This window comes from Eutrigla gurnardus, assembly GCF_963514095.1.
Source record: "Eutrigla gurnardus genome assembly, chromosome: 4".
Lineage (NCBI taxonomy): Eukaryota > Metazoa > Chordata > Actinopteri > Perciformes > Triglidae > Eutrigla > Eutrigla gurnardus.
The window spans coordinates 26,340,088-26,365,385 of NC_139918.1; the positions used below are offsets into that span (position 1 = coordinate 26,340,088).

Sequence of the window (25,298 nt, forward strand, 5' to 3'; positions counted from 1 at the left end):
AGGATGGGGATAGGTTCATTGATGACTGTCCAGGGTGAACCCTGCCTTCACCCAATAACAGCTGGGATCGGCTCCAGCCCCCCGCGACCCTGAATACAGGATAAAATGTAGACGATGGATGGATGGTTCTGGTTTGGGTTCATGGTAAAGCTTAGTGCACACACGTGGGAGGGAGTTTCACTGCGTTTTCTCCTTATGTGCTGCTCAACGGCTTCTGCATGAAGGAGATGTATGGATAAATATTTCTGTGAGCCCCGTCATGTGACTTTGGACTTCTGTTTGTTTCAAATGAAGCACATCGAAGGCAAACCATTATTGAAGGAACCTATTGTTACTTTTTGGTGACACGTTGGCAGGAACATTACTAGACACGTGCCTGCATGTTCCTCCAGGATAACTGAGACATAAAACTGCAGCTGTGTGAGGTTGTGATATATGATTTTCTGTCGTACATTTATTTAAATTCATCAGAATTTTTCTCTTTCAAAGTGTTTTTCAGGAATTCAAGGTAGCATTGGTCAATATATTGATTTACACGTTGGTTGATTTTGGTGAGGTTTTTAAAACTCTTCTCCAAACTTTGCAACTTTCTGTACCAGACACAAACTCTGATAACCTGCAGAGGCAGACACACACACACAACACAGGTTGTTTGTTTCAGATTTTAAACTCCGAGCACGCTGTGTTCAGGTCAGCGAAACGTCCTCCGGAACAGGACTCAACCTGCTCAAACTTCATGCTTTATGAACTCGTTCCCCTTCAAAGCAGGGAGCTGACTCACGTGCCACTCGGGATGTAGGGGAAAGGTCCCGAAGCAAACTCCTGCTGCCCTTCCCCCAACCGGGGGTGCCGAGGACACAAGGAGTAAATGTTTACGAGGATGTGTGGCCTGCTTTGATGAGGTTTGAAAGAAAGGGGAAGAAGTTTGACTTCAATTGCCACACAATTTAATATTGGCGATATGTTCCTGTTTTTAAGTATCTATATTAGGGAGAAGCATCTAGTCTTCAAGGTTTAATAGTGAGTTGAGCGTTTTTTTGCGTGTGTGGTTGAAATGTCGACCTTATCTGTCAGCAGGGAAACAAAGACTCCCTTCACTGTGTTCATATCTGTTCAGACTCTCAGCTTTGTGCCGGTTCTGCAGCACCGATCAGATGTGAGCAAAACTATAGGTTTATGAAATCATGCTTTTACATCTTAGTTGTTTGACCTACATTCTGCCTTTTTGTTAGATGTTTACCTCAACTCTCCTTGTGAACAAGCTGTGGAACAAAAACAAGTGCATTTCTGCCACGTCAGCGTTTGTCTGGCGCCGTGTCGTCGGTGACGCAGCCCTGCTGAGGGAAGATGTTGATGCTGCTGCAGCGAGGGATCGGGAAGTCTCGTGAGTACGCCGGGTTTCTTCCCACGGGCTCCCAAAACGCAGTCGGGAAACAAAGCCGCCATTGATCTGCTGCCCGACTGAAGTATTTGGCAAAAAGTAAGCCTGGACTAGAGTTAACGTTTAGTGCATTTCATTCTACTTTTGTTTGCCGCCGTCACCGGCTTCTGAAGATGGGGAGAAGGTGTGAACATTTAGATTTGGAGGGTAGGGTCAGCGGTTTCCTGTGGACTTGTCGACGTGTAAATGACTGCATTCCCCAGATGTTGTAGGAAATTGTGTGGCTTTGAGCTCCGGTCTCCCTGAGTGGTAATCTAGTTAGCCAGTTAGCTTAGCATAAAGCCTGGAAACTGCTAGCCTGGCAGTCTGAAGGAATTCGTAGTCAGATTTGTTAGGCGCTGCTTCCCCTCCAGTTTACAGACTTATGCTAAGCTAACTGGATGCTAGTGGTTGCATTATATTCCTGGCATGCAAGCTGCAGAAAATGTACCTTAAAAAAGGCAAAGAGTCAACAACCATGTTGTGGTAAAAATAAAAGTTTTAAATGCATCAATAAAAAACACCAGGTCCAGTAAACATGAATGTTTTACCAAATCAGGTGAGTTACAACGTCGTAGTTAACAAAAGGATAAAACTCCTCGAGGAAACCTACAAAATGGCGTTATGGACAGATCCACCACATTTTAAACAACATAATGCCTGAGTACAGACGACTACAGAGTGTACCACACGAGTGTGTCAAAATCTGAAGACAAACATGGCCATTTAAAAAAATAGACACTTCATGAAGAATTAGTAACGTTGAAGACTGGATACTTTAAAAAAGGCAGGTCAACACAATATTCTTATTTCTTCTCTTTTTTTTTTTTTTAACAGTACATGAACTTTGTCAGATTAATTACGTTACACCTGCTGTCCAGCCTTTAGCAGCTCTACTCTTCAGGGTTCCTGTGCTCTTTAGTTCGTTTTAGTCAACAAACAGATAGGGAGGGAGGGAGGGAGGGGAGGGGGTGACATCGCTATAAAACAGTGTTACAAAAGCCGATCCCGTCTAAAGGAGGGGAAAGTCGTACCCTGCCATCACCAGCGCATAACTACCAAAGATATTACCGTTGCAAGTTGACCAGCCAACTTTATGCCATTAAATGCAGGTTAAAAATAATCTCAGTGGGAGAGAAAAAAAATACAGTACTAGTTTAAAGAAAATATAACGGGAGGGGGGGGGGGGGGGAAGTCAGTCATTGAGTTGTGGGGGTTTTAGTATTCCACGGGCTCCTCCCCCTCCTCGCTCAGCAAACAGGTGCGGATCAGAGCCTCTGTGACGCCGTACGGGTCGCAGTTGGCCGACGGGCGGCGGTCCTCGAAGTAGCCCTTCTTCTCCTGGCCGACGGTGCGAGGGATGCGGATGCTGGCGCCGCGGTTGGCCACGCCGGCGGAGAACTCGTTGATGTTGGAGGTTTCGTGGTGGCCGGTGAGGCGGCGAGCGTTGTCCAGCCCCCCTTTGGGGTCGTAGGCACGGATGTGGTAGTTGTGCCTCTTGCCGAGCTTCTCGATGGAGTCCTCGATGGCTCTGGAAGGCGGAAAGAAAGATTCCCTCCCGTTAGAAACATTAAAATTTCACCACATTGCCGGGAGCCGTCGAGTCACTCGGTGACACTCACTTCAATCCGCCGTCTTCCCTCATCTCCTTAGTGCTGAAGTTCGTGTGGCAGCCGGCGCCGTTCCAGTTGCCGGGGATCGGCTTGGGGTCGAAGGAGGCGATGACGCCGAAGTCTTCACAGACGCGATGCAGGATGAAGCGTGCCACCCAGAGATGGTCGCCCATCTTTATCCCCTCACAAGGTCCAACCTGGAACTCCCACTGTTAAAATAAATAAATAACGTTATACATTTTAAGACGGCTGTTAAAACCTTTAAAACCACGTCCAACCGCGGAGCAGGCTTTGATCGTTACCTGAGCAGGCATCACTTCTGCGTTTGTGCCACAGATGTCGACTCCAGCGTACAGACACGCTCGGTAGTGGGCCTCCACGATGTCTCTGCCGTAGGCTTTATCAGCGCCCACGCCGCAGTAGTACGGGCCTGGAAACGCATCCACGAATCAAACAAAACCATCTAGACATCTATGAGCGTACGCAACAAAAACTCAAATATGGCAGCTCACCTTGCGGTCCGGGGAAACCGTTAGACGGCCAGCCAAAAGGATGTCCATCTGTGCCCAGGATGGTATATTCCTGCTCCATGCCAAACCAGGGAATCTGCTCCTCGATCATCTCCATCACCTTGTTGCACGTGAGTCGGAGGTTGGTTTCTGCGAGAGAAGATGACAAAAACAGCTCGATTAGAAGACTGAAACCAAGCATAGTCAAATGCAAAAAAAACAAATTCACATTTACTTGAAGGCCAAAGGGTGGGATGTCCCTGCAAGATACAGAAAGTGTTGCCAGATTGAGGGCTACTTTAGAGATACTGGCACTTCTCAGCTCGTTAATGCCTGCAGTCGTGTATGCACATAATGGATGATGCATCCATATGCGCAAGTGTTAATGTATGCAGCAGTGTGTGCCAGAGGAACCACATGTTTGTTTCAAGCCAACATTTCTTCTCTTTTAAAATGATAGCACGTAAAACAATGACACATTTCTAGATCCAAATGTCCCAAAAAAATCCAAGATTGTGAGTTTCTTCTCGTTACCTGCAGGTTTGCGGTTGTACTTCAGGACTTCACACAGGACCAGCTTGTTGGGGTCTTTGCGGAACGGATCCCGGAACATGGCAGCAGGGATCAGAAACATGTCGCTGTTGGAGCCCTCAGCCTGGTACGTGCTGGAGCCGTCAAAGTTCCACTCGGGAAGCTCTGCAAAGGGGGGGGATGGACGGAGATGAATGCACTGCAGGGTTATACAGAAAGGGTAGGATTGTTTATAGGAAGCTTCAGATGGGGGGGATGCTTACCTTCGATGCTTTTGGGCTCAAAATCTAGTGTCCTGGTTTTGCAGCGGAGCCCCTCTCCGGTTCCATCAATCCAAATGTACATGGCCTGGACTTTGTCCCCCTGAGGGAGCTCCATGTACTGCTGCTTCACAGCTTTACTCAACGTGGCGCTGGCAGACGTGGCCATCTTCTTTTATTTCCTACTATAACACACCTGAGGAACGAGAGGAGCAGGAATATGAGACCTCCGTGTGCGCTGGATCACGTGTTTTTTTGTGGGTGGACCTCTTTTTTTTTTTTTTTTTTGGTGAGTGGGGGTGCGAAAAAAAACACCATTGTCCCTTTTCCAGAAATGAGGAGGAAAGGGGCAAAAAAAACGCGTTGAGGATGTTAAGTGAAAGCCCCATTTCCAGTATTTTCCCCCCTTGGAAACAAAAGAGAGAAAGCCACTTCGCCACGTGACTATTAAGACTGATTGGAATTAGCGATGCGCCTCGTGGAAAAACCTCGCATCTACCTCTATGGAGGAAACAGACACCATATATATAAAACCCACACAACCACTCCTTAATGATACATCCTGTTGCCGTTACGCCCGTTGTAGTCATGGTTACAATAGTTGGCTGACACATGGTGAGGCAATGTTACATCATAGGGGCTTCCTCGTTGTAGTCCGGCAACCCATCAGCCTCACCGCCGAGTCTCATTCAAACACAAGACGCACTTCCGTGTAACTCCAAAACAGACTAAATGAGAATAAATGCGAATTAAAGTCCGCGATTTCATTGTCTAAAGTTTGGAACAATGAAAAGCTCGAGCTAAACCACAGACGAAGGTACGCGGAAGGGAACAAAAGGAGGAAGAAGAAATAATAATAAAAAGGAGTAACATTACCTGGAGAATCGAGGAATTTGAAATAAAAACGAAAGGACGGACAGGTCCAGTGTCTTGTCGTGTGATGCGTCAGTGTCTCTCTCATTCTCCGCTACCGGAGTCTCCGGAGATGAGCGCACTTTATACGAGCATGAACTGCGAGGGCTGCCCTGTGATTGGCCAGAGAGCGGATGGAACACGTGACAAGCGTGCTAGTGCTGCTGCCTGCCTGCTGCTGCCTGCTCCACGCATCCTCCTCACATGTACACATGGTTTTAAGGAACATGTTAATTATTATGAATCTTATGTATAAAAACAAGGATTTTAAGGAATTATTGTTATTAATAATTAAATAAAGTGTGAAGGATAGATCCGTATCGTGCTTCATTGTTGGCAGACAACCGTGAGACAAAAATAGCAAAAAGACGACACCATGTGGCAGCACTGCGGTACTGCACCGTGTACAGGTTTTAATGGGAGAGACGTTATGTAATCCGGCCCACTGAAGAATAATATCATCTGGTAGGTACACGCTCCGGCATAAATACTGAGTGCACACGTGAGAAAATGAAAAAATAAATTCATAATAAGCCTTAAAAAACAATAACAGAGGCCCATTAAGCTGCTTCTCAGTCTGAAGTAGCATTCTTGATTATGTTGTGGTTAATTATTGGCATATTCACCCCCGTTTGATTCATGTGTTAGATTTAATGTAATTGCCAAGTGTGTATATTAGACTTTTCTAGAACATGTTAAAAAGTAGGAAAAACACCCTAAAAACATCAGGAAGTCATGGGAAGAGTTCACGGCTAACCTTGATGCAAGCTAACCTGCTTAAGCTAGGCTAGGCTAGGCTAAGCTTTTAGCACTACCGGTAGCTTAGCTTCTGTTGCTTTTCTTTTAGTCATTGTTGGATTCAGCAACAGTTGCTAACATGTTGGACTAACTAAATTATTTATCTTTCGGTCACAGGAAATGAAGTTAGCAGGATTAGGAAAATGTAGATTAAGCTAATGTTTGCTGCGGCTATCCTAGCAGCTAGCTAGCTTTTCTCTACCGGTAACATGATCGTTTTTAGCTTTAACGTTACACACCTTTCGCTAACATACAAATACACAGAGACACACACACACACACGCACACACACACACACACACACACACACACACACAGTGTGGGTCACACATTTGTCATAATAATGTGTTTTAGTGGGGAAATATCCGGTACCAACTTTTTAACTTTAATTATTATTATTATTTTTTACAATATAAAGTATACATTGTATATCACTAAACTTGTACACATTTACAGTGAGCCGTTCCTCTAATACACACAGAAAAACTACTGTTGATATACTTCTGTTAATACTACCACTAATGTTAATACTACTACTACCAACACCAAATGCAGTTGTAACCCAAGGCCTAGTATGCACAAGAGTTCTGCCTAAAAGCCTGTTAAGGCAGTTTTTTTCTCACCACTGTCATTGTAACGCTTTGCTCCTGGGTGATGTTGGTACTTTGAAAATGTATGGACTCTGAAAATCATGAGTATTTTGGTCCTGCTCAATGCATAAATTGTCCTGAGATAACTTCTGTTGTGATATGACACTATTAATAACATTGAATTGAAAAATGTTGTAGTAGAGGTTTAATTTAATAAGTGTTAGTATATTTACTATTAACAACTATTTACTATAATTACTATTGCTATATACTATGTGTGTGCGGTGAGAGTTGAATGGTGCCACCATCACGAGGTTTTGGACGTGATTGTTGTTGTTGCAGAGTATTTTTGTTGTGAATCATTAGAACCAAGAGTAAAAGCAAACATGTTTCTTATCAGCCTGCAGCCGTCTGCAAATGTTGTGGACTGGACTCAAACTAGTGAGCAGGAAGTGCCATGTGAGTTCAGCAATAACATTTTAATATTAATATTAAAAGCCTCTCCCGTGTATAAAAAAAAAAATCACATTTTCGATTTACTTTGTTCTTCGTTTGGATCGGCCTTTCTTTTGTATATTTGTTTTTTTATCCGGATGACTCGAGCTTTCTAACAAACTGTAATTAAACCTGCATCCGTGATGCACTGAGAACATTGTATGACATCAACAAATAACCATTGAGCAAACCTCTGCTGTTTTGCAGTTCAGTGGATGGACAGCGCCACCTGGTGGCCTATCGCTCCAGAGCAGCAGCTGAAGATGAAGATGAGGAGGAGGTGGAGGCTTGCTGTTGCAACGCTGACACTGAACCATCGGACTTGTTTCACCTCTGGAGGACCTGAGACGGGGTGGGTCCCTCTACCGGAGACAAGTAAGACCAAAAACACAAGTTTTCAGTTGAGGGAAAAAAAGAAAGTTGGGTAAATGTTTGACGTCCGTATTATAATATTAAACAATTATCTATAAATACAAAGTAGGAAGTTGCATATACAATAATGCAATTTAATGAACATTGATCATTTTCAATTTTGAAAAAAAGCACTTTCATAAAATAATCTCAACTCAAATTCAATTTGATGTCTACTTCTGGCTTTTAACCGCGTCTCTGAGTCTTCGTCAGTGGTCGAAGTTTACTCCGTTGTCATGGCGATGGACTGATGTTTAACCAGATGTGAGCAGAGAGCAAGTGGTTACAGTTTCCAGAGAGTTGGCTCACAATAAAAAGAGTGGAGGTCTGTTCATTTTAGATCACATCTTAACCAAAGTACATGTTGCGTCCCTGGTGGATGATGAATTTACAGCCCATGTGAAGTGACTGAAAAAAAAAATATTTGTCAAGTTTTCACATCTTAGTCATGGTCACATTTGGCTGAAGGCACCGTGCAAGCTGTTGCACCAGTCTGTCGGGAGCTTTTCCGTGAAAATAAGTGATAACACGCATCAGTGACCTGTTCTTAAACAGGAAGGTGTGGAATCTTTTATTTCGGTTTGTTTCCATGTTTATACATTTTAATATACTCTTAAAATACAAGATTAATTTATATATATATATATATATATATATATATATATATATATATACATGTATATGTATGTGTGTGTGTGTGTCCCTGGTAGACACAAAGTCATAGAAACAGCAATGTATGAAAATTATTAGAGTACAGGAGTGTTTTGCATTTTTCTCATCCCAGAATTATATTATTATTATTATTTCACCCTGCCCTTGTGAGAATTAATTAAATAATACATTGTAATGTTATGCACCACAGTGGGAAAAAAAGTTTGTTTTTTAAGAAAACGAGTAAATGCTAATCCTTCAGCTGGTTCTCAATGTATCTTCATCCAAAACCTTCCTTTACCTGCATCATGCCAGAAAGCAGAACAGCAAAATAAATATGTCTGAGAATATTTAAACATTTATAAATGAATTGAAGGAATTTTAATATTTTATTTCTTGTGCCTAATTTAATAGATTTGAACGGTGTCAGTGGCTGTTTACATTAAAAAAAGACAATAAAACCACAACACAAAGCTGAAATATTGATCCGTGTGGTTTTGAACCCCTCCCTAACCCGCGGTAATGTGCTGGACTCGCTGATACTGTGGGAATCTGATCTGATGTTTTATCACGTCAATACGTAGACGCTTGTCATTTCCGAATACACCTGAAGTGACACGAAGGACTTTTTACTCATGAAGTCGTTCCCCGTCTCACCTTATCGTACGTTTTATCCTGATGCAGACAAACACACGAGTGACTTGGTGAGAAAGGATTTCTCCCGGGGGAAAGAGAGATCAGAGGAACGGTACGGGGTTTCCCCGACAATGAGAACAATGATTGGACGCAGGAAACGTCTCCTGCTTGACCATGATTCGTTTTTTTAGTGCGACCCCCTCGGTGTGTTTAACACATGGGCAGACTGTAAACCTATATGAGACAGGAAGTCAAGAGTTAATCTAGAAAAACTAGAAGAAGGGTGATTCATTGACAAGTTAATCACTGTTTTTTTGTTTTTGATTGCATCATTTAAATGCAATTGTTCTCAGTTTTGCTATAATAACTTAATGGATACAATCGTGTTTAACTGCTGATTCACTCAACTATAAGTCCATACCTTCGCGCTCATGCCAGGAAGTCATTTATTCCTGATTTTTTAATAATAGGAACATTGGGGAAACATGGACTCGACCAAAGAACCAAACCTTTTAATCGATTTAATCAACATGTATCTTTGCTTTCCCCCCCCAACGGATGCAGTGATCTGATCTGTGATCTGTGATCTGATACTGACCTGGTGACCTGGAGCAGGTGTTAAGTACGCTTTCTTCATCAATGCCATTATGTTTACACAGTTGCAGCTTTTCCTGCCCTTGAAATCCCGGCCACATGTTGCCTTACATAGAAATTGGATTGTACTTTACATTGACAGACACCTTTTGTTGACTTCTTTTCCTTTTTAAATGGCTGAAAAGATCAAGTACAAACCACTAATTGTTGTTATCCAGACATGCTATAAATAATATTGTTCGACATTCTCTAACAATATGGATCGTTTTCACCGCGCGGCTCTTAATCAGAGATAAAACATGCAGCATTAATGCAGTGTCGAGCTTTCTTTGTTGTGGATGATTACTTTTCTATTCCAGCAGAGGGCAGCAGATACCAGCGCAGGACCTTGTCTGTGATATTACATGTCTAACCTCATGTGATGTAAAAGCAAACTGGTCTGTCAAAATCCATTAGATATAGAGTATTAGTACTAGAGTGATAGGGAGTGAGCCGGGCACAGTGGTGCTATTTTTTAGCTGGGATATCAAAGGAGTGGAGTCCAAGATACAAATAAATTATGTTTCCCATCATGTGACTCTTCTAATCGATCCGTATTGTACGACTGTATATTCTCAGAAAGGGCATTTTTTGATAGGAAAACTTCCTCTGCAGACTTTAAAAGCCTCCGCTCCTGGTTTGCAGCTCGGCCGTTCAGCCTGGAGGTTGATAGAATAAACCCTCCGCGCGTCTTAACCTTCACCCCGCCAACCTGACAACAATTAGGCCCCTAACACCTGCGATCCCCCCGGCCGTCATAGATCATCATGTCCTCTACTAAACCGCAGGACAACACTCCACCTTTAAAAATTAATAAGGCTGACAACATACTTGTCGCTATTTCGATGCCCAGCGTGTCCTCTGTGACTCATCGGTTCAGCTGTAAATCAGGCCAGGAGGAGCCTCGAGGGATTGAATTCCTCCAAAGCTCCTTCAGAACACTTTCTACGGAGCATCAATAACCAAACACTTTGCAATAATGCCTATTAGCACGGCAGCATGAAATACTATTGATTGTTCGAATGAAAATCAGCAGGAGCGCAAGCTGTTGCTTGGATTGTTGCCTTTTGTGCGTTTCTTTTTGTCTCTCCGGTATCAGCGAGGATGAAGGCGGAGCAGCGTGAGGCATCGTGGGTTATATTTAATCCAGCCTCGGCTCTTCTTTGGGATAATAACTTTTTTTTTTTTTTTTTTTTTTGCTCCATTCCATGACTTGTCTGTCATCTTGACATGGCAATATCTCCCAACTCCACTGTTTCATAGTCAGTTTCATTTACTTCCAAATACCATTTCACACCCTGCTGGCTTTAACTAGGTATTATACAGCGTGCGGGGAGTGTGCTGCAGATTGAATCGTGACAGACACAACAACGTTTCGGCTGGAAAAATAAGTGAATATTGTAAGTGGCAGACTATATAAAATGATTTTTTTTTTTTTTTTTTTTTGGCTTCATTTTCTCGGCGTGAGTTTGTGTGACTGTCATCCCGGTCTCTCCGAATCATGTGGGATGTCTGCAGTTGATGAAATGTCCCTTTATCTTGTTTTTAGGTTTTCTTAAATTTAGAGAATGAATGCAGAAATCCTCCTCCTCTGAATGAATTTTGTTTTCTTATAGTGACGTACATACTATGTTAATATTGCTAGTGGTATACACTCTTAGCTCTGTCACCTTGACTTTCCACTTGAATTTGTTTTTTTAAATTGCTGCATTCTTACAAAATCATCCAGTAGGTTTTTATAATAAGATTAATAGACGATATTATATGTAAAGAGCGTAGCTTAGCGAAGTAACGCTAGCTCACGTTGGCTGTGTAATCCAGCAGGATGTTGTGTGATTTGTTCGTCTCCTGGCCCCGACGGATCGATCCTCTCATTTAACTCTCGGCCAGAGTTGGATTGCTTCTGTGGTTTTTTTCCGTTTTTTTTTTTTTTTTGCTGGCGTGTCAATCGCAATGGACATTAAGGAATTGAGTTTGTGCCTGCTGTAAATTCACAATATTGTGGGTTTTACTTGCATTGGGAGAACAAATCGGCAGCTCAGTGAAAACCGAGTGACCGTTTAAAGTAATAAATCCACTTGTTTGCATCTTGCAGGTGAAATCAGCAACAGAACCAGGATTGGTTGCCATTGCATAGATGCACAGCAGTGCAATCAAGACACAGGCATGTTTTTGTCATTTATGTATTCTTCTCCAGTAATGGCCCCGCTGACGCCGACAGGGGGGGGGATGTGTGTGCAGCGATGCCAGTAGGTGGTCCTGCCCGTGGCGTGGTGGGTGAGCGTCGGTGGAGTCCCTGCTGCCACTGCCGCTGACATATCAGAGCTGTTTATTAAGAGGATGACAACTCTATCAAGCCCCATAAGCGGGCCCTCGTGCACAGGAGTTCTTTTGTTACTTTCGGGGAGGGTGTCATCAATCTTGCTGCCATGCTACTCTCTTGAGCTGTTGATGGCAAACACGATTCCTCCCTTTCTGCCTGGCCTCTCCCGCCTCGCAGTCTGGAATCAGGCGTTGGTGGTGGTGGTGGGGGGGGATCGGGGAGAGATAGGAGGACTTTCCCCGAGAGTGCCTTTTCTTGACAGGCGACGGAGCGGACCGTTTGGACACCAGGGGTGGATATATAGGACCATGTAATGAAAAGACGTTGACAGGACCTGCTTGCTCTGTAATGAAGGTCCTCTGGAGCTGTGAATAGATACGCACATCTTTCACGCTTTTGTCTCCCTGCCTTTCCCACAGAATCCATCTCATCCATTTTACCCCTGAAAAAAAAAAGAAAAGGTGTAAGAGAAGCATCCCAGACAACAGCTCACAGTGTTAAACATTTACATGCAACGACGTGGTGTGAATTGTTAATGAAACAGCAGCTGAGTTGATTTACACCTACGATTTCTAGCTAAATCCCTTCTGCATCAGACCATGGAAGTGCAGTTGAATGCTCAGCCCCTTTCCTTTCTCTCTCTCCCTCCCTCTCTCTCTCTCTCTCTCGCTGTCAGTGCTACTCAAGACTCAGTGTAGCTCACAGAGATGGACTATGATGTATGTACTCCACTTTAGCATTGGCTGAGGTCACAGACTCCATAAATGTCTTAGACAAGTCTGATATTTTAATCTCTTTTTAGTGAGGGGATGTTGGGCCTTTGCCCAATCAATACGCAGGGCAATAGCCTTGCCAAGATATCTCATGGTAGCTTTTCATTGTTCTGTCTGGAAGCTGAAATGTCAAGCAGAGTAGCGGCGCTCCAACTGGAGCTGAAACGCATCATTTTTTATCATCTAGAAGCTTCTGACAATAATGAACGCTGCAATCGCAGTCTGAGGACGACTCTTGTCTGAGGAAGAGGAGGGAGGAGGAGGGGGGAGACTGACACCTGAAATTTCCTTTCTTATCCTCAAATCAAGTCTGTTTTAATTCATCAGTCAACAGTAGCCCAAAAAACAGCCGGAGAGTGTGTGTGTGTGTGTGTGTGTGTGTGTGTGTGTGTGTGTGTGCGCCTGCCTTTTGTAAAGCACACAGCCAAAAATATCAAGACGCTCTCTCACATTAACATTGCTAATTTGTTTGCCAATGGTCTCCCAGGCGCTGAATAATTGGCTGTGAGATATTGTTTGTTCAGGTGTTCCGCATAATTGAATTCTGTATGGAAAATACTGTGAATGTAGGAAAGAATAGAAAAGAAACGGTGTACGTTTGTGATACGCTTTCTTTCTTCTTGAAATGGAGCTCTTGCCGTAGATTAATTCTCTTCCCCGATAGTGACTCCTGATGATTGCAGCGGCACATTAATTATTACGTGGTCCTAATGTATAAAAGCACGCGCACACGTTTTGAATTAAAAAAAAAAAAAAAAACACAACTCAACTCGTGTTCACCCGTTTCCAATTAATGTCCCGTTGTTACGTTTCTCTTTGTGGAGATGATATGGTTTCTTTGCTCATTATGATCTTTTTTTTTTTAAGTTCCCAGATTGATTTCATGCACCCATTATGCTGCATTGAAACCCCTTTTTTTTTGTTATACGTGCTGTGCTTTGAGTGCTGATAAGGCAGCTAATGTGTGTGTAGCTCGGCCCCCGCGTGCACATGTGGAAGTGATATCCAGCCAGACGCATGTGTTGACAGAGCCGGATGATGTATTTGATCATAGTTAGTTGTGAGGAGGGTTCTTGCTTTGGGTTTGATTCAGCTGCCCGACGCTGACCTCGTGCCTCGGCTCAATCAGTCACCTTGTCCTCCCCTTGACTCCTCACCCCGTGATCCTTTCCTCCCACCCCGAAGGACTCAAGGAAAACAGCCCCAGTGCTCAAGACCCTCCCCTCCGCTCGAACCCCCCGTCTGCACCGAGATAAATTAGAAATGGAATCAATGCCGGGTTGTTGTGTTTGTGTGCTGGGCTCCAGTCAGCCTCTCTCTCCCGTTAACACTTCCACCTGTACAAATAACCAACTCAACTGGTAAACAATCAGTGAGGAAGTGTTTATAATGCAGCTCCTCTAAGAAAGTGTTTACTGTCATTATCTTTGATATTAAAATAATTCATGTTCACTGGAATCATATTTTATTTGAAGAACGTGCACTCGCCCTGTCAGTTAATACATGCAAGTAGTGAAGTGAAACTTGAACTAGCCGCTACAAGCATGACACGCCTCTGACACTACCGTGGCCGGTTGAGTTGCATTGTGGGTAATGTAGGCAGCGGGTTCTTACAAGGAGGAGGAACACCTGCATTAAAAGAAGATGGTTCTGCTGCATGTTTGATCGTTTTTATTGATTTATTTTTTAATAAATTGCTATGAACTGCATTGATATGCAGAACGGGAACGCTACGGGACATGGGTTCTGGTCTAGGAAGCGTTCTGGTTTCTGTTGAAGCAAGCTTTGGTTGAATGCATCGGCCGTAAAAGGTAATCACAGAACCCACCGGCTAACATCTGATTATGATTTTAGCTCGTTATCGGTTTAAAATTAGCTCGTAAAACTAGCCGCTTTCTAACATCGTCCCTCAAAGTCGCCAGTTGGACTGAAAACAACGGGCAGCGAAAAGGAAGTCTGGGCCCCAGATATCTGGTAGCTACATCGGAAAACATAGAATTATTGTCTGACAGTAATCTAATGCAACTAGCTGTCCCTAAAGTTGGAAAAAACCCTCTCTAAATACTTTGCTGCTGGTTGCCTTGTTTTCTTTTCCTTCAGTTTTCTCAGTGTTTGATTTTACAGCGCTCATCGTTTGTGTGTGTGTGTGTGTGTGTGTGATAATCAGTGACAGAGATGTTATACGAGTGTGACAGAGTTCTATTTGCCATAACTGACATCTTCATCCCATCACTTTCCTTGTTTTTTTGTTTTTTTTGTGTGTGTGCAACTTACCAAGCACTGGCATCTGTGGTGTTTCCAGGCGGATACGCTGCAGCGGAGTGGGAATTCAGAGGATTCAGACAAGGCCACTCAGCTCAGGCAGGTGGAGAGACGGAGGCGCTGTGCACACGAGCAGCACAGGAAACCAGAAACTGACTTCTACTTGAGGTGTTTAGCAGACATGCTGTCAGATTCAGAGGTCAGAGGGGATGATTGTATCGACGGGTTTTTCTTCGTCGATCATAAGTGAGTCTGTTTGGTGGTGTGTGTGTGTGTGTGTGTGTGTGTGTGTGTGTGTGTGTGTGTGTGTGTGTGTGTGTGAGATGGGGAAGGGGGGGGGGGGGAGCAGACTCCAACAGCAAAAAAAAAAGAGCTTGTGGTGAGAAAAGCACTACGAGTCACCGCATGTGAGTTTGTGCTGAATGAAAATTGCATCAACGCAAGAAAATCCAATTTTCACAATACCCTCTATAAATTCCAGCATATTTGCTTTCTCAGCTAACACGTCCAACTTAATGTGGCCCACGCGGCGTTTGAATTAGATGGAATCATCACCCGAAAGCCAAGCTTCGACTCCCTTCATTTGTGAACACGTTATATAAAGAGCAGCCATCTAAATGGACGGCGAATGGGTTTGAAAATGTACACGACTATTCCAATTAACATCCACTAAAGGTGCCGACGGAAAACGTGTAAACTCTTCTTTGTGTGCTCATTTTTTTTTATTTCACACTCTTCACCACAGTCGGTTTTACTCACAATTTACGTAACGCACTAAACTGCATGTGTGTGTCGTATTAAGTAGGGATCTCATTTTTTAGCTTCCGATCCGGATATTTCCCGATACCGGTTTTCTGATACCGATTTCCGATATCACTTTTTGTGTTGGCAGCATTTAATTTGGTGTACATTAAGTAATAGACAGGCATCCAAGCTGTGCTCAATGGCTTTTATTCTCTCACTATCACAAATAATAAATAAATCTGATCTTTCATTCAGTTCACTTTATTCTGTTAAATAGGACTTTGGTTGCTCAACATTCCAGTACTATAATATGAATATTCACTAAACTCTACTTCTTGGAAGTCATTTTTAACTAGCTAACCTATGTCTTCGCTCCACTTTCAAACTAGATAATCGCGGCTGATGCAATAGAACAACAACAACGAACAAACATAACGATGGAATCATGGGAAATATTAAATATGGATCGGCCATGAAATTTAATTGGATCGGCCGATCCCGATCCACCTTAAAAACCCAGTACTGGGGTATCGGATCGGGACATTCCTAGTATTAAGTCAGAGCAGTTGGCAACGTGAGGCATCCATCATTAATAAACAAAAAAAAACAGCTCCTGTTATCAGATTGACAGCTCGACATTAACATCATATTTGTGCATTTTTTCCAAAATGTCAAATTTTCATGGAGCCGGACAGAAAAAGGATTGTTATAAGCTTTTTGACAATGCACTTTTTTAATGGGATTTAAGGAGGATTTCTTGATTTACTGTCGAAGGTTTTCATCACACGGTTCCTTGTTAAAGCCGCCATGCTCTCATGAAGGTCTAAATGACCCAAAACTAACGTTCATTTGCTGCTTTTTTGTTGTTGTTTTTTTGCCTCTAGCGCAGCTTCTGCTTGTGGCGGTTTGTGGTAGTTTCAAGACAAAACCATGAGAGCATTTTTTAATCCTTCAATTTATCTTCAATAATTCAATATAATGTAAATGTAAGATTAAAATAGGGATATTGAGAATTGAAGTATTTTCCAGACACGTGTTTAACTCACTGAAGGAATGTAATGCTGATTATTTAAAGCCTTTAGTGTAAGAGTGGACTTACTTCAGTGGGTTTGTTTTGTTGAGAAACTCTACTTTCATTATTGCAGAGCCGTTTCTTTGCAGAGATCCTGTTTGCGGCTGACTTTTTTTTAAAACAGCATTCATTACGTGCGACTGAATGGTTGCTTTAAGTGCATGGTGTTTGTGGCACCGAGTGTAAAAAAAAAAAAAAAAAAAAAAAGGGTGTTGTGTGTTTTCGCTGAGGCTTTTCAGTTTGCCAGTGGCCCACGATGCCTGACCCCTCCCTTTCTTTGTCACCGCTGGCGCTGTACTCTGTTTTCTCCCATCTCCGTGGCAACCAGCACCCCATGCCATTGTGTTGATGTTTGTCCACAGCTAAAGGTGTCGCCTATGTGTTTAATGGACCTCCCAGTCCGCTTCAGTGTCCGCTTCAGAGTCCCCGAGCAAAGCTGAGCGGGCCGGGCCCTGCCACTGTTTGTCCCTGGGTGTCAGTGAGTCGAGGCAAAGGGTGGGGATGAGATAGGGCTGATAATGGCTGCTTTGTTCCTTTTTTTTCCCCTTGCTGGATGTGTTGAAGCTGTGCTCCTGTGGACCAGGAGACGCCTGGTCAAACAGAGACACACAAAGGGCTGTGGAAACGGCTGGCCGTGGCCCATTCTCCACAGTCTGCCACGCTGCCAGCATACACCACCTTCTGCAGCCGCGCTGAATTACTACCCTCGCAACCTTTCACACATAGAAGAAGCACTCTTTCACTCAGTGGGAACACTGACATTTGCCTTTTTTGTTTGGAGACAAAGGATTTTTTTAATACGAAGTTGTTGGGTTTTTTTTTTCTCTTCCAGGTGATCACTCTAGGCAAAGTGCACCATCAGAATCAGCAAGGGGGCGCTCTTTTGAAGGGCATTCAAATGTTTTCACACATAAAAAGCCAAGCGAGCTTAAGTCAAGAGTGATGCTCCCGCCACCGCCGCCGCCGCCGCCTTTGATGTGAACGTAGTGCTCTTAAGATATTATTTTCACTGATTGATTGACAAAGTAGGCACCAAGCGCCCCGATACCCTCATGTTTTGTAGTTGTGAATGGGGGGGGGGGGGGGGGGTAATGGTGAATTTAACAATCAATAACAGTGAAACCTTTGGAATGCCAAGAATTAATCTCTCCAGCTAATGCGCCACATACTCTCATCTACCGGCTGGTGTTTTAACCTCTTTAGCATAGCCCCTGGAGGAATGGGGAGGGGGAGGGGGGGGGGGATATGATTAGGAATTCGTTAGAGGGCTTCTATTTTTATGCTGATGACACACTTTCTTCTCCCGGGCCTCTCGATGTTGCTGGCTCTTGACTTTCGCGCTGTCTTTTCTAAACTAGATCAGCTGTTTACCACCGTGTAGGAACGTGACACCGAGTTCACAGACGAAAGCAGAAGTAGGTCTGATTCAGTCAAAAGCCATTCACGGGCTTCTTTTAACCCCCAAAGGCGTGTTTTTTTTTTTACCACGTTTCACCAGTTGGACCTGCAGTCGCTCCACCTGCCTCAACTATTGCGACACACGGGAGGGGGAAAGAAAAAAGGGTGCCATACAATTTTGTTGAAAAACTGCGTTTTTTTGTTGGTCCCATCATGTTTGGAGCAGATTACAGTGTGTCCACACGTCCCCCGCCTCCCCAGGGGGCCTTCTCTGTGGTTCAGGTATTGTGACCAGGCAGGCAGGCTGGTGGCCCTGGGCCCTTGGCGCCTCGGAAAGGAGAGGACAGTGGCTGCGTTTGTTTCCCACTGAAAGGGATTACAGGTCCTGACGGCCATGATTAATCACCCAGAGGCAGACATCTGAATACATCCAGGGAAAGGTTCAACTTTTTAATTCATCCCACACACAATCTATTCAAACCAGCTGTTGGCGCTGCTTTTCCCTCATCTCGCCGCTCTTTCTTCTCAGTGACCATTGCCTTCCACCGTCTTTTCTCTCTCCCCCCCGTTTATGGCTCACATAATTACCCGGGGACGCACAGTTGTTATAATTGTGGGGGTTGCTTTGGACGGGTGCTCTGTGCTCTATTTTTATTGGAGATGGGTTCCTTTCTTCTTTGTGGGAGAATAGTTAATTGACTTTGTTAATGCTTTTGGGGATCAGTGATTTCTCAACAACAAATGACCTTTATGGAGCTCGGCGTCACGTATTGTTTAATGTGCATGCGTGCGTGCCTAAGCAAGTGTGCAAGCCAACGTGTGTTGCATCAGTGCATGTGTGTGTGTGTGTGTGTGTGTGTGTTGATCCATTGTGACCTTTTCTTGTGTCAGGTGTGTTTGTGCAGAGAAATATCCCCCCTCTCTCTCTCTCTCTCTCTCTCAAAGCTTCTTTTTCCAAAACACTTCAAATTCATAAACATTTCCGTGCCGCCGCGACGCTGACAGACAGCTGAATTCCTGTGTTTTGAATAAATTTCACATCTCGCCATGTTCATATCCACTCATGAGCAGGCCTTCTCATTAAGACTCAGCAGGTTATATGATGGTATTGCTGGAATCCCTGGAGCAAAATGAACAGGGACAGCTACACTGCTTAATGCAAGGTAGCCTAGCAACAGATAGTGGGGATGGCGGTGGAAACATACCCTCATATTTATGTTTACATGAGAGAATGATTTGTCTGTCAGGCTGATGGATCCTAATGTTCTCCTCTCCCCGGGGCTTTTCTTGTGCCGCACGCAGGCCTGACACTTACCCTGAAGGACAGGCACCACCTTCCCCAACACGCATGAATACTTAATACTGTTAGACTGCATTTATGCAAAGAATGGAAATGGCACTAGACGAAGGAGAAGGGGAGGGGGGGGGGTGAAAATGCATCAAAAAAGGATGACACAGTATGCATCACGAACATGGGGAGGAAAGTGACTGAAGACATAAGGGAAGACGGTGTAGCATGTTTTCTTTTCCTGCAGTTTATTCCTCATAATAACATGCAAGTAATCGGATTTGTAGTTTTCATGGGGAGTCGTGACCGTTGACAAGTGTGACGATATAAACGCAAGTCACTTCCAGTAAGTACAGTACATGAGCTATATGACTTGATAGAGTCCGTCTTTACAGTATGTCCAGCTCCTCCAGGGACAGACTGCATCAACTCAATTAGCCTGGCACAGCCTGAGTATCAGCACCATAGATTAGATTTCACTCTGCCTTGTTTACCAGAGAGCGGGCCGCGGAATAATATCTATACAATTTGTGCTTTCAGAAAAATGATGATGGTATCATAACGGGGGGAGGGGGGGGGGGGGGGGGCAGCAGATATAAGCTGCTCCCCTGCGTTGGTAGTGTAGAGTAACTGGCTGCTGGGAGAAGATATAAGAAAGCCCTTTTGTCAGGAGATCGGCACATCCCTGTTCATCTCGGGGAACTTGTTTCCATAGTTACATCAATGTTGTTGAAGTGAGAAGATCAGGTATTCCAGTGAGTGATCCTTTACATGAGCTTTGCTCCTCTCCTATTGATTTTCATCCCACGTTGAAAAGGAAAAGAAAATGAAACAGCCTCCTGCAAACTGTCTGAGATATTGTGGAAGTAATGAAAAGGGCAAAATGTGTTGGAAACGTGTCGGACAAGAAAATAAAAATAAAAGCATCTCAAAAAGCATTTTTTTAAAAACATGTCCAGCTCCTCTGTGTCAGGTAACGCTGTCAGAACCACAGAGCAAGACGGCAGCGGAGACAAAAAAAAACCCAAACTAATTGCTGCCTCTAACAGTCGATGATCGCCGTGTTGTTAGCCACATGCTTATGTGTTCATATGAAATCTCCTCGACAGCGTGCTGCTCGCCGTAATGCTAATGGCTTTAAGAAGAGAGTTAATCACTGCTGCGTGGTTAGCCACATGCTCGCCTCTTGCAGCATGCTCGGTGTGTTCCAGGGGTTAGCAAAACACTGGCGTAACACATCATCGCTCTTTATGAGGCTGGGGCCTTCAAGAGAGAGAGGGGGCCCACAGACGATGCTAAAAAGACGGTAATGACAGCCATTCACCGCAATCCAATTATGCAAAAGGGAGTCTAAACAATTCCATCATCCCCTAAATTAGATTGTCCTAACGAGATAAAGGCACCAATTAATCCTGAATTAATTTCTACAGCTCATTTTCCCCAGAAAACACTCTAATATGCAAATGCCAATGAGAGACGGAGCGGCATCCTTCTGCAGGCTTACACCTCGTCTGTCGGCTGCTCTCTTTGATGAACTTGTGAACTTGGACGTCGATTGTGAGGATGAAATTAGGGAATGTAGAACGTGTGTAGCACTGAAGAGTGGTTGTTTAGGAATAAAGGATGTTTTCGCAGAATTTAATGTTGAAAGTCTAATGAATCGCATTGTTTTTTTTGACACGAGAGTTTGAGAGTTTTTCATTTCCTTCTGGTCATTTTGCTTCCTTTTGAGGTTGTCTGTTTGATTTGTTTCATGTCAGTCATTTTGCGTCTGTGGGGGCGGTTTGCGTGCATTTGTGGTTGTTTTGCATCTGTAGTTTTGCGTGCATTTGTGGTTGTTTTGCACCTGTAGTTTTGCATGTCTTTGAGGTCATTTTGCATCTGTAGTTTTGCGTGTCTTTGAGGTCATTTTGCATCCCTGGAGATTTGCGTGTCTTTGAGGTTGTTTTGCATCTGTAGTTTTGCGTGTCTTTGTGGTTGTTTTGCATCTGTAGTTTTGCGTGTCTTTGAGGTCATTTTGCATCCCTGGAGATTTGCGTGTCTTTGAGGTTGTTTTGCATCTGTAGTTTTGCGTGTCTTTGTGGTTGTTTTGCATCTGTAGTTTTGCGTGTCTTTGAGGTCATTTTGCATCCCTGGAGATTTGCGTGTCTTTGAGGTCATTTTGCATCCCTGGAGATTTGCGTGTCTTTGAGGTTGTTTTGCATCTGTAGTTTTGTGTGTCTTTGTGGTCGTTTTGCATCTCTTTGTAGTTTTTATACTACTCCTATCCCATCCCTATCAGTTAACGTGTTTTGTGGTCCTCTACATCACTTTGCAGCTGTTTTCTGTTTTCTTTGTGGTATTTGTAATAGAAGAATGTTCTCAACTAAAGGAACACTCTTTAAGTTTATCAACATCTGCAGCTTTGGCAGAAAGTTGTCAAAACGACTCCAACAGAACCAAGAAATCCACGTTAGCCAAAGACAGACTAGTGGTGGCACATGTGCCTGTAAACATCTCCTCACTTTGAAAACAAAGCAATTAAAAATTTTGTTCATCATAATCATCATTATCATTTTCACACTCCTAATTGTCTCGCTGCCAGCTGTCTCGAGTTGTTATAATTGAGTGATTTGACACATTTTCATAGTGCCTGAGAAGCAGCCTCCACCTCTGGAGCAAATGTATGTTTACAGAAATGGCTGTTCAAAGTTTATGTAAAACTTATGATTCATGATTAAATGAGTATAAATCCCAAACACCCCTCCTTTGGCTCAGAATGAATGGAAAATGTAGAAATGCCTCTTAACTTCATATATTATCACGGACCACGTCTTTATGAACCCGGTTTGGACCTTGAAGCGCCATATTTTATCGATCGGCGGTGAGCTACTACCACCTGTGTGCCCCCTCCCCCTCCCCCGGTGATGACAGAAACAACCAGGCTGTCAGTTGCCAGGCAATATTCACAACCACTGGCTCACATCAGCTAATTACCAGCAGAAATCACGTATTGACAGATGGGCCCATGCATATTGATCGGCCTGCGCTGCCACGCTTCTAAATAACCAAACGCTAATGAATCATTTCCCATTTGGGAGAGGGAAGGGGGGAAAAAGAATTAGTCTTGTGCCTGACATCATACCTGTACTGCCCATAGCACATGAGGGGGGGGGGGGGTGCACACAAATCACAGCAGACTCTCCCAAGACCTCAGCTGCTCGTATATGCACCACCAACCTCTCTCTCTCTCCCCCTTTCTGTCCATCTTATCAGTCTCTCTCGCCGTCTTTCTCGCCCCGGCCATCCCTCTCTCCGTGTGCTGGCAGTTATTTTTCATGGCGGGCGAGCTGGCCCAGGCAGTAAATACCCGGCTCCTCAAGACTGCGGACCCACAGTGACCCTGCAACCTCCCGTGTCTCTGACGCCTCTCTCTCCCAAGGTCTCTCATTCCAAGGCCCCTGTGATGCAGCGCTCCGGTTGCACCGCAGACCCTGTAATTCACCGGCCTGCTAGATCGCCTGCCAGGAGCTATTGATTTTTGTTTCCCCAATCTCCAGGAGAGAGGGAAAGAAAAGATTAAAAACACTTTGTCAGTTTGGTAGGGAATAAGAATTCTGCGCAGGGGGATACCTAGGAGGGCACGGGGTCAGGGCTGAGGTACTGTACGTCTTTATGGGTTTAACTATTTCCACACCGCGGACATCTCTGTCTGTGCCACTTTGTCCTCTCTTTGTCTTTGCCTGTACGTGCAAGGGGGGAGAATTCGAGAGGGGATGAGAAGCCGAGGATTTTTGCGGCTCAGGGATTGACCTCTGCTGCTGCTGCTCTCCATATATACACTGTACAGTACAACGTGAGTGTGTTTAAACACGCACACACACAGACACAACCCCATTGAAGGGGAAATCAAATAGAGCGTTTGCATGTGTCGCATTAGTCTGATTACTCTAAAGCCCCAGTTTCATTGCAGCATGGGGAGTAATCAGATTTCCTCCTACACCCTCAGAAAAAGACTTTGTCAACATTTTTTTTTTTTTTGTTGCTGCATTTAGGTGAAGATTTACGCAGGGGATGATATTTAATCTATTTTAAGTAGCTACCTAGTTAGCATATAAGCCAAGAGGAAAGGTTTGCCTCACGGTATGTATACATATTTATAGAACCCACACTGAGGGAACAGTGAACAGAAAGGAAAGGAAAAAAAGGATTTACTTGTAAGTATGTCTTTCTGTTTTATTCTCTCCCATCAAAGAATTCCCTCCCATGTTTTTCTTCCCTGAATTTAATATGACCATATATTCATTCACACTAAATAATGTAATCTCAGAACCCGGCCGCTGTCGTCTGACGATGATTCTTTGCTTTTTATTGGTTTAAAATTAGCTTGTAAACTGGCTCCTTGTGAAACAATCCGGTAGTCGTCCCTCAACAACCAACTGCAGGCTCGCATCAACCTAGTCGGTGCCTAGTCGATGTTTATCTACATCCGGTTTTCAGTGGATGAAAATAAAGGTCCTACTTGCAGCAGTAGCATTAAACATTACACTGGAGAGCCACTTTTATGGAGCTTTTTCAATCAATGAGCAAAAAAAGTCAAATCAGTCGACTATAGGCAAAGCAAGGCAATTTTATTTGTGTAGCACCTTTCAACAACAGGGCAATTCAGAGTGCTTGACCAATCAGATTTGACTATGTCATTTCTTAGTCGGGGACACCCCTAGTGTAGAATATTATATATGGAAATACTTGGTAATTAAGTAGATACCCATGCCCTTTCACTTGTTTATTACCTGCAAGTAATAGTATAGTTGTTGTTTCGTAGATCTGGGGCCTTTTCCACCCCCAAGATAACGTGGTATTTTACTACCAAATAAGATGATGTATCTGACTGTGATATTCTTAGCCTGAACAGGGAGATAAAAAAAACTACCTTAGTCCACTATAATTAGATCACTAGCTATAAGATCTCTGTCGTCACGTATATGCACTCTTTGTGAGTGGAGTTTGGAAAGTGTTTTGACTTTTTGTTCCTTTTCCCCGTCTGAGCAAAATGATGAATTGGAGAAACCCCTTGTGCTCCCGAGTTCCCCATATCTCATTTTAGTCATTTGTGAAAACCTACGCACACACACACACACACACACACACACACACACACACACACACACACACACACACACACACACACACACACACACACGTGCTGCCACGCAGTCAAATACACTCATGCTAATGTGATGCCAATGCATAACCCCATCAGATTGTGTCACGCATGGACAGCTCTTATCATTTCACCCTAACTTCCAACTAAATGCGGGGAATGTTTTCTTCCCCCTGATGTTAGGGTTCGGTAATGGTGCCTTTCAGGACCACTCTATTTTCCTGAAATGAAATATTCATTCATTGGCGAGGACAGTCTTAGAGGAAGTCTGTCTGAAATATGAATTCATGGTTCCAGCAGACATTTCTTCAATATTTGATGGGTCATCAGAGCTCTCTGTTTCTAATACTGCGCACTTCCTCCAAATGTTCTCTCTCTTGTTTTTTTGCTTTTCCACAAAATCAGGCCTGAAAAGTCTCCATAAAAGCAGGTTAACATCTCTTAAGTCCAGCCCATTGTGCAAACCATCAGCCGGCGCAAACGAAATCAGCTTGATTGCGTGCTAGCTGGGAGAGAAAAGGCTCGGAGGTGGGCACAGTAATCCAAGGAGAGCGGGTGGTCTGCTTGGAGGCATATCGTTTTATTCCCTCATGCATATTCACTTCTAAGCCTCCGAGTATGCAGATTAGTCCTGTCTGAACAGCGGACTCTCCAATCACATCCTACTTTTGCTTTTTTTTTTATTATTTCCTTTTCTCTGGTACTGCGCCCCGCTGTGCACGAGTGCCGGCACAATGAATGCGACGTGCATGTTTGTGTACGATTGTAACTGTGAGTGTGTGTGTGTGTGTGTAGGGGGGATTTGTTTTTGCGTGTTTGCAAGTTCGGGGGCAGGC

At 43.8% G+C, this 25,298-nt stretch overlaps 1 protein-coding gene across 1 annotated transcript; it reads right to left on the reverse strand.

The window, feature by feature from the left end:
- Positions 1 to 1,901: 1,901 nt before the first annotated feature.
- glula (glutamate-ammonia ligase (glutamine synthase) a) lies at positions 1,902 to 5,362 on the reverse strand. Its single transcript, XM_084007579.1, has 7 exons — positions 5,210 to 5,362; positions 4,337 to 4,529; positions 4,077 to 4,238; positions 3,546 to 3,692; positions 3,336 to 3,463; positions 3,043 to 3,242; positions 1,902 to 2,951 (listed from the first exon to the last, which is right to left on the reverse strand). Exons 2-7 carry the CDS (start codon positions 4,500 to 4,502, stop codon positions 2,639 to 2,641), a joined length of 1,116 nt encoding a protein of 371 aa, XP_083863705.1. The 5' UTR covers positions 4,503 to 4,529; positions 5,210 to 5,362; the 3' UTR covers positions 1,902 to 2,638.
- Between the last annotated feature and the right edge of the window lie 19,936 nt (positions 5,363 to 25,298).

Bases quoted from the DNA above. Each gene is read 5' to 3' on its own strand.
- glula (XM_084007579.1), bottom strand. From the start codon at position 4,502: ATGGCCACGTCTGCCAGCGCCACGTTGAGTAAAGCTGTGAAGCAGCAG. The intron at 3,693-4,076 runs GTAACGAGAAGA...CTTCTCTCGCAG, and splicing joins GTACAACCGCAAACCTGCAG to AAACCAACCTCCGACTCACG. The intron at 3,243-3,335 runs GTAACGATCAAA...TTATTTTAACAG, and splicing joins CAGAAGTGATGCCTGCTCAG to TGGGAGTTCCAGGTTGGACC.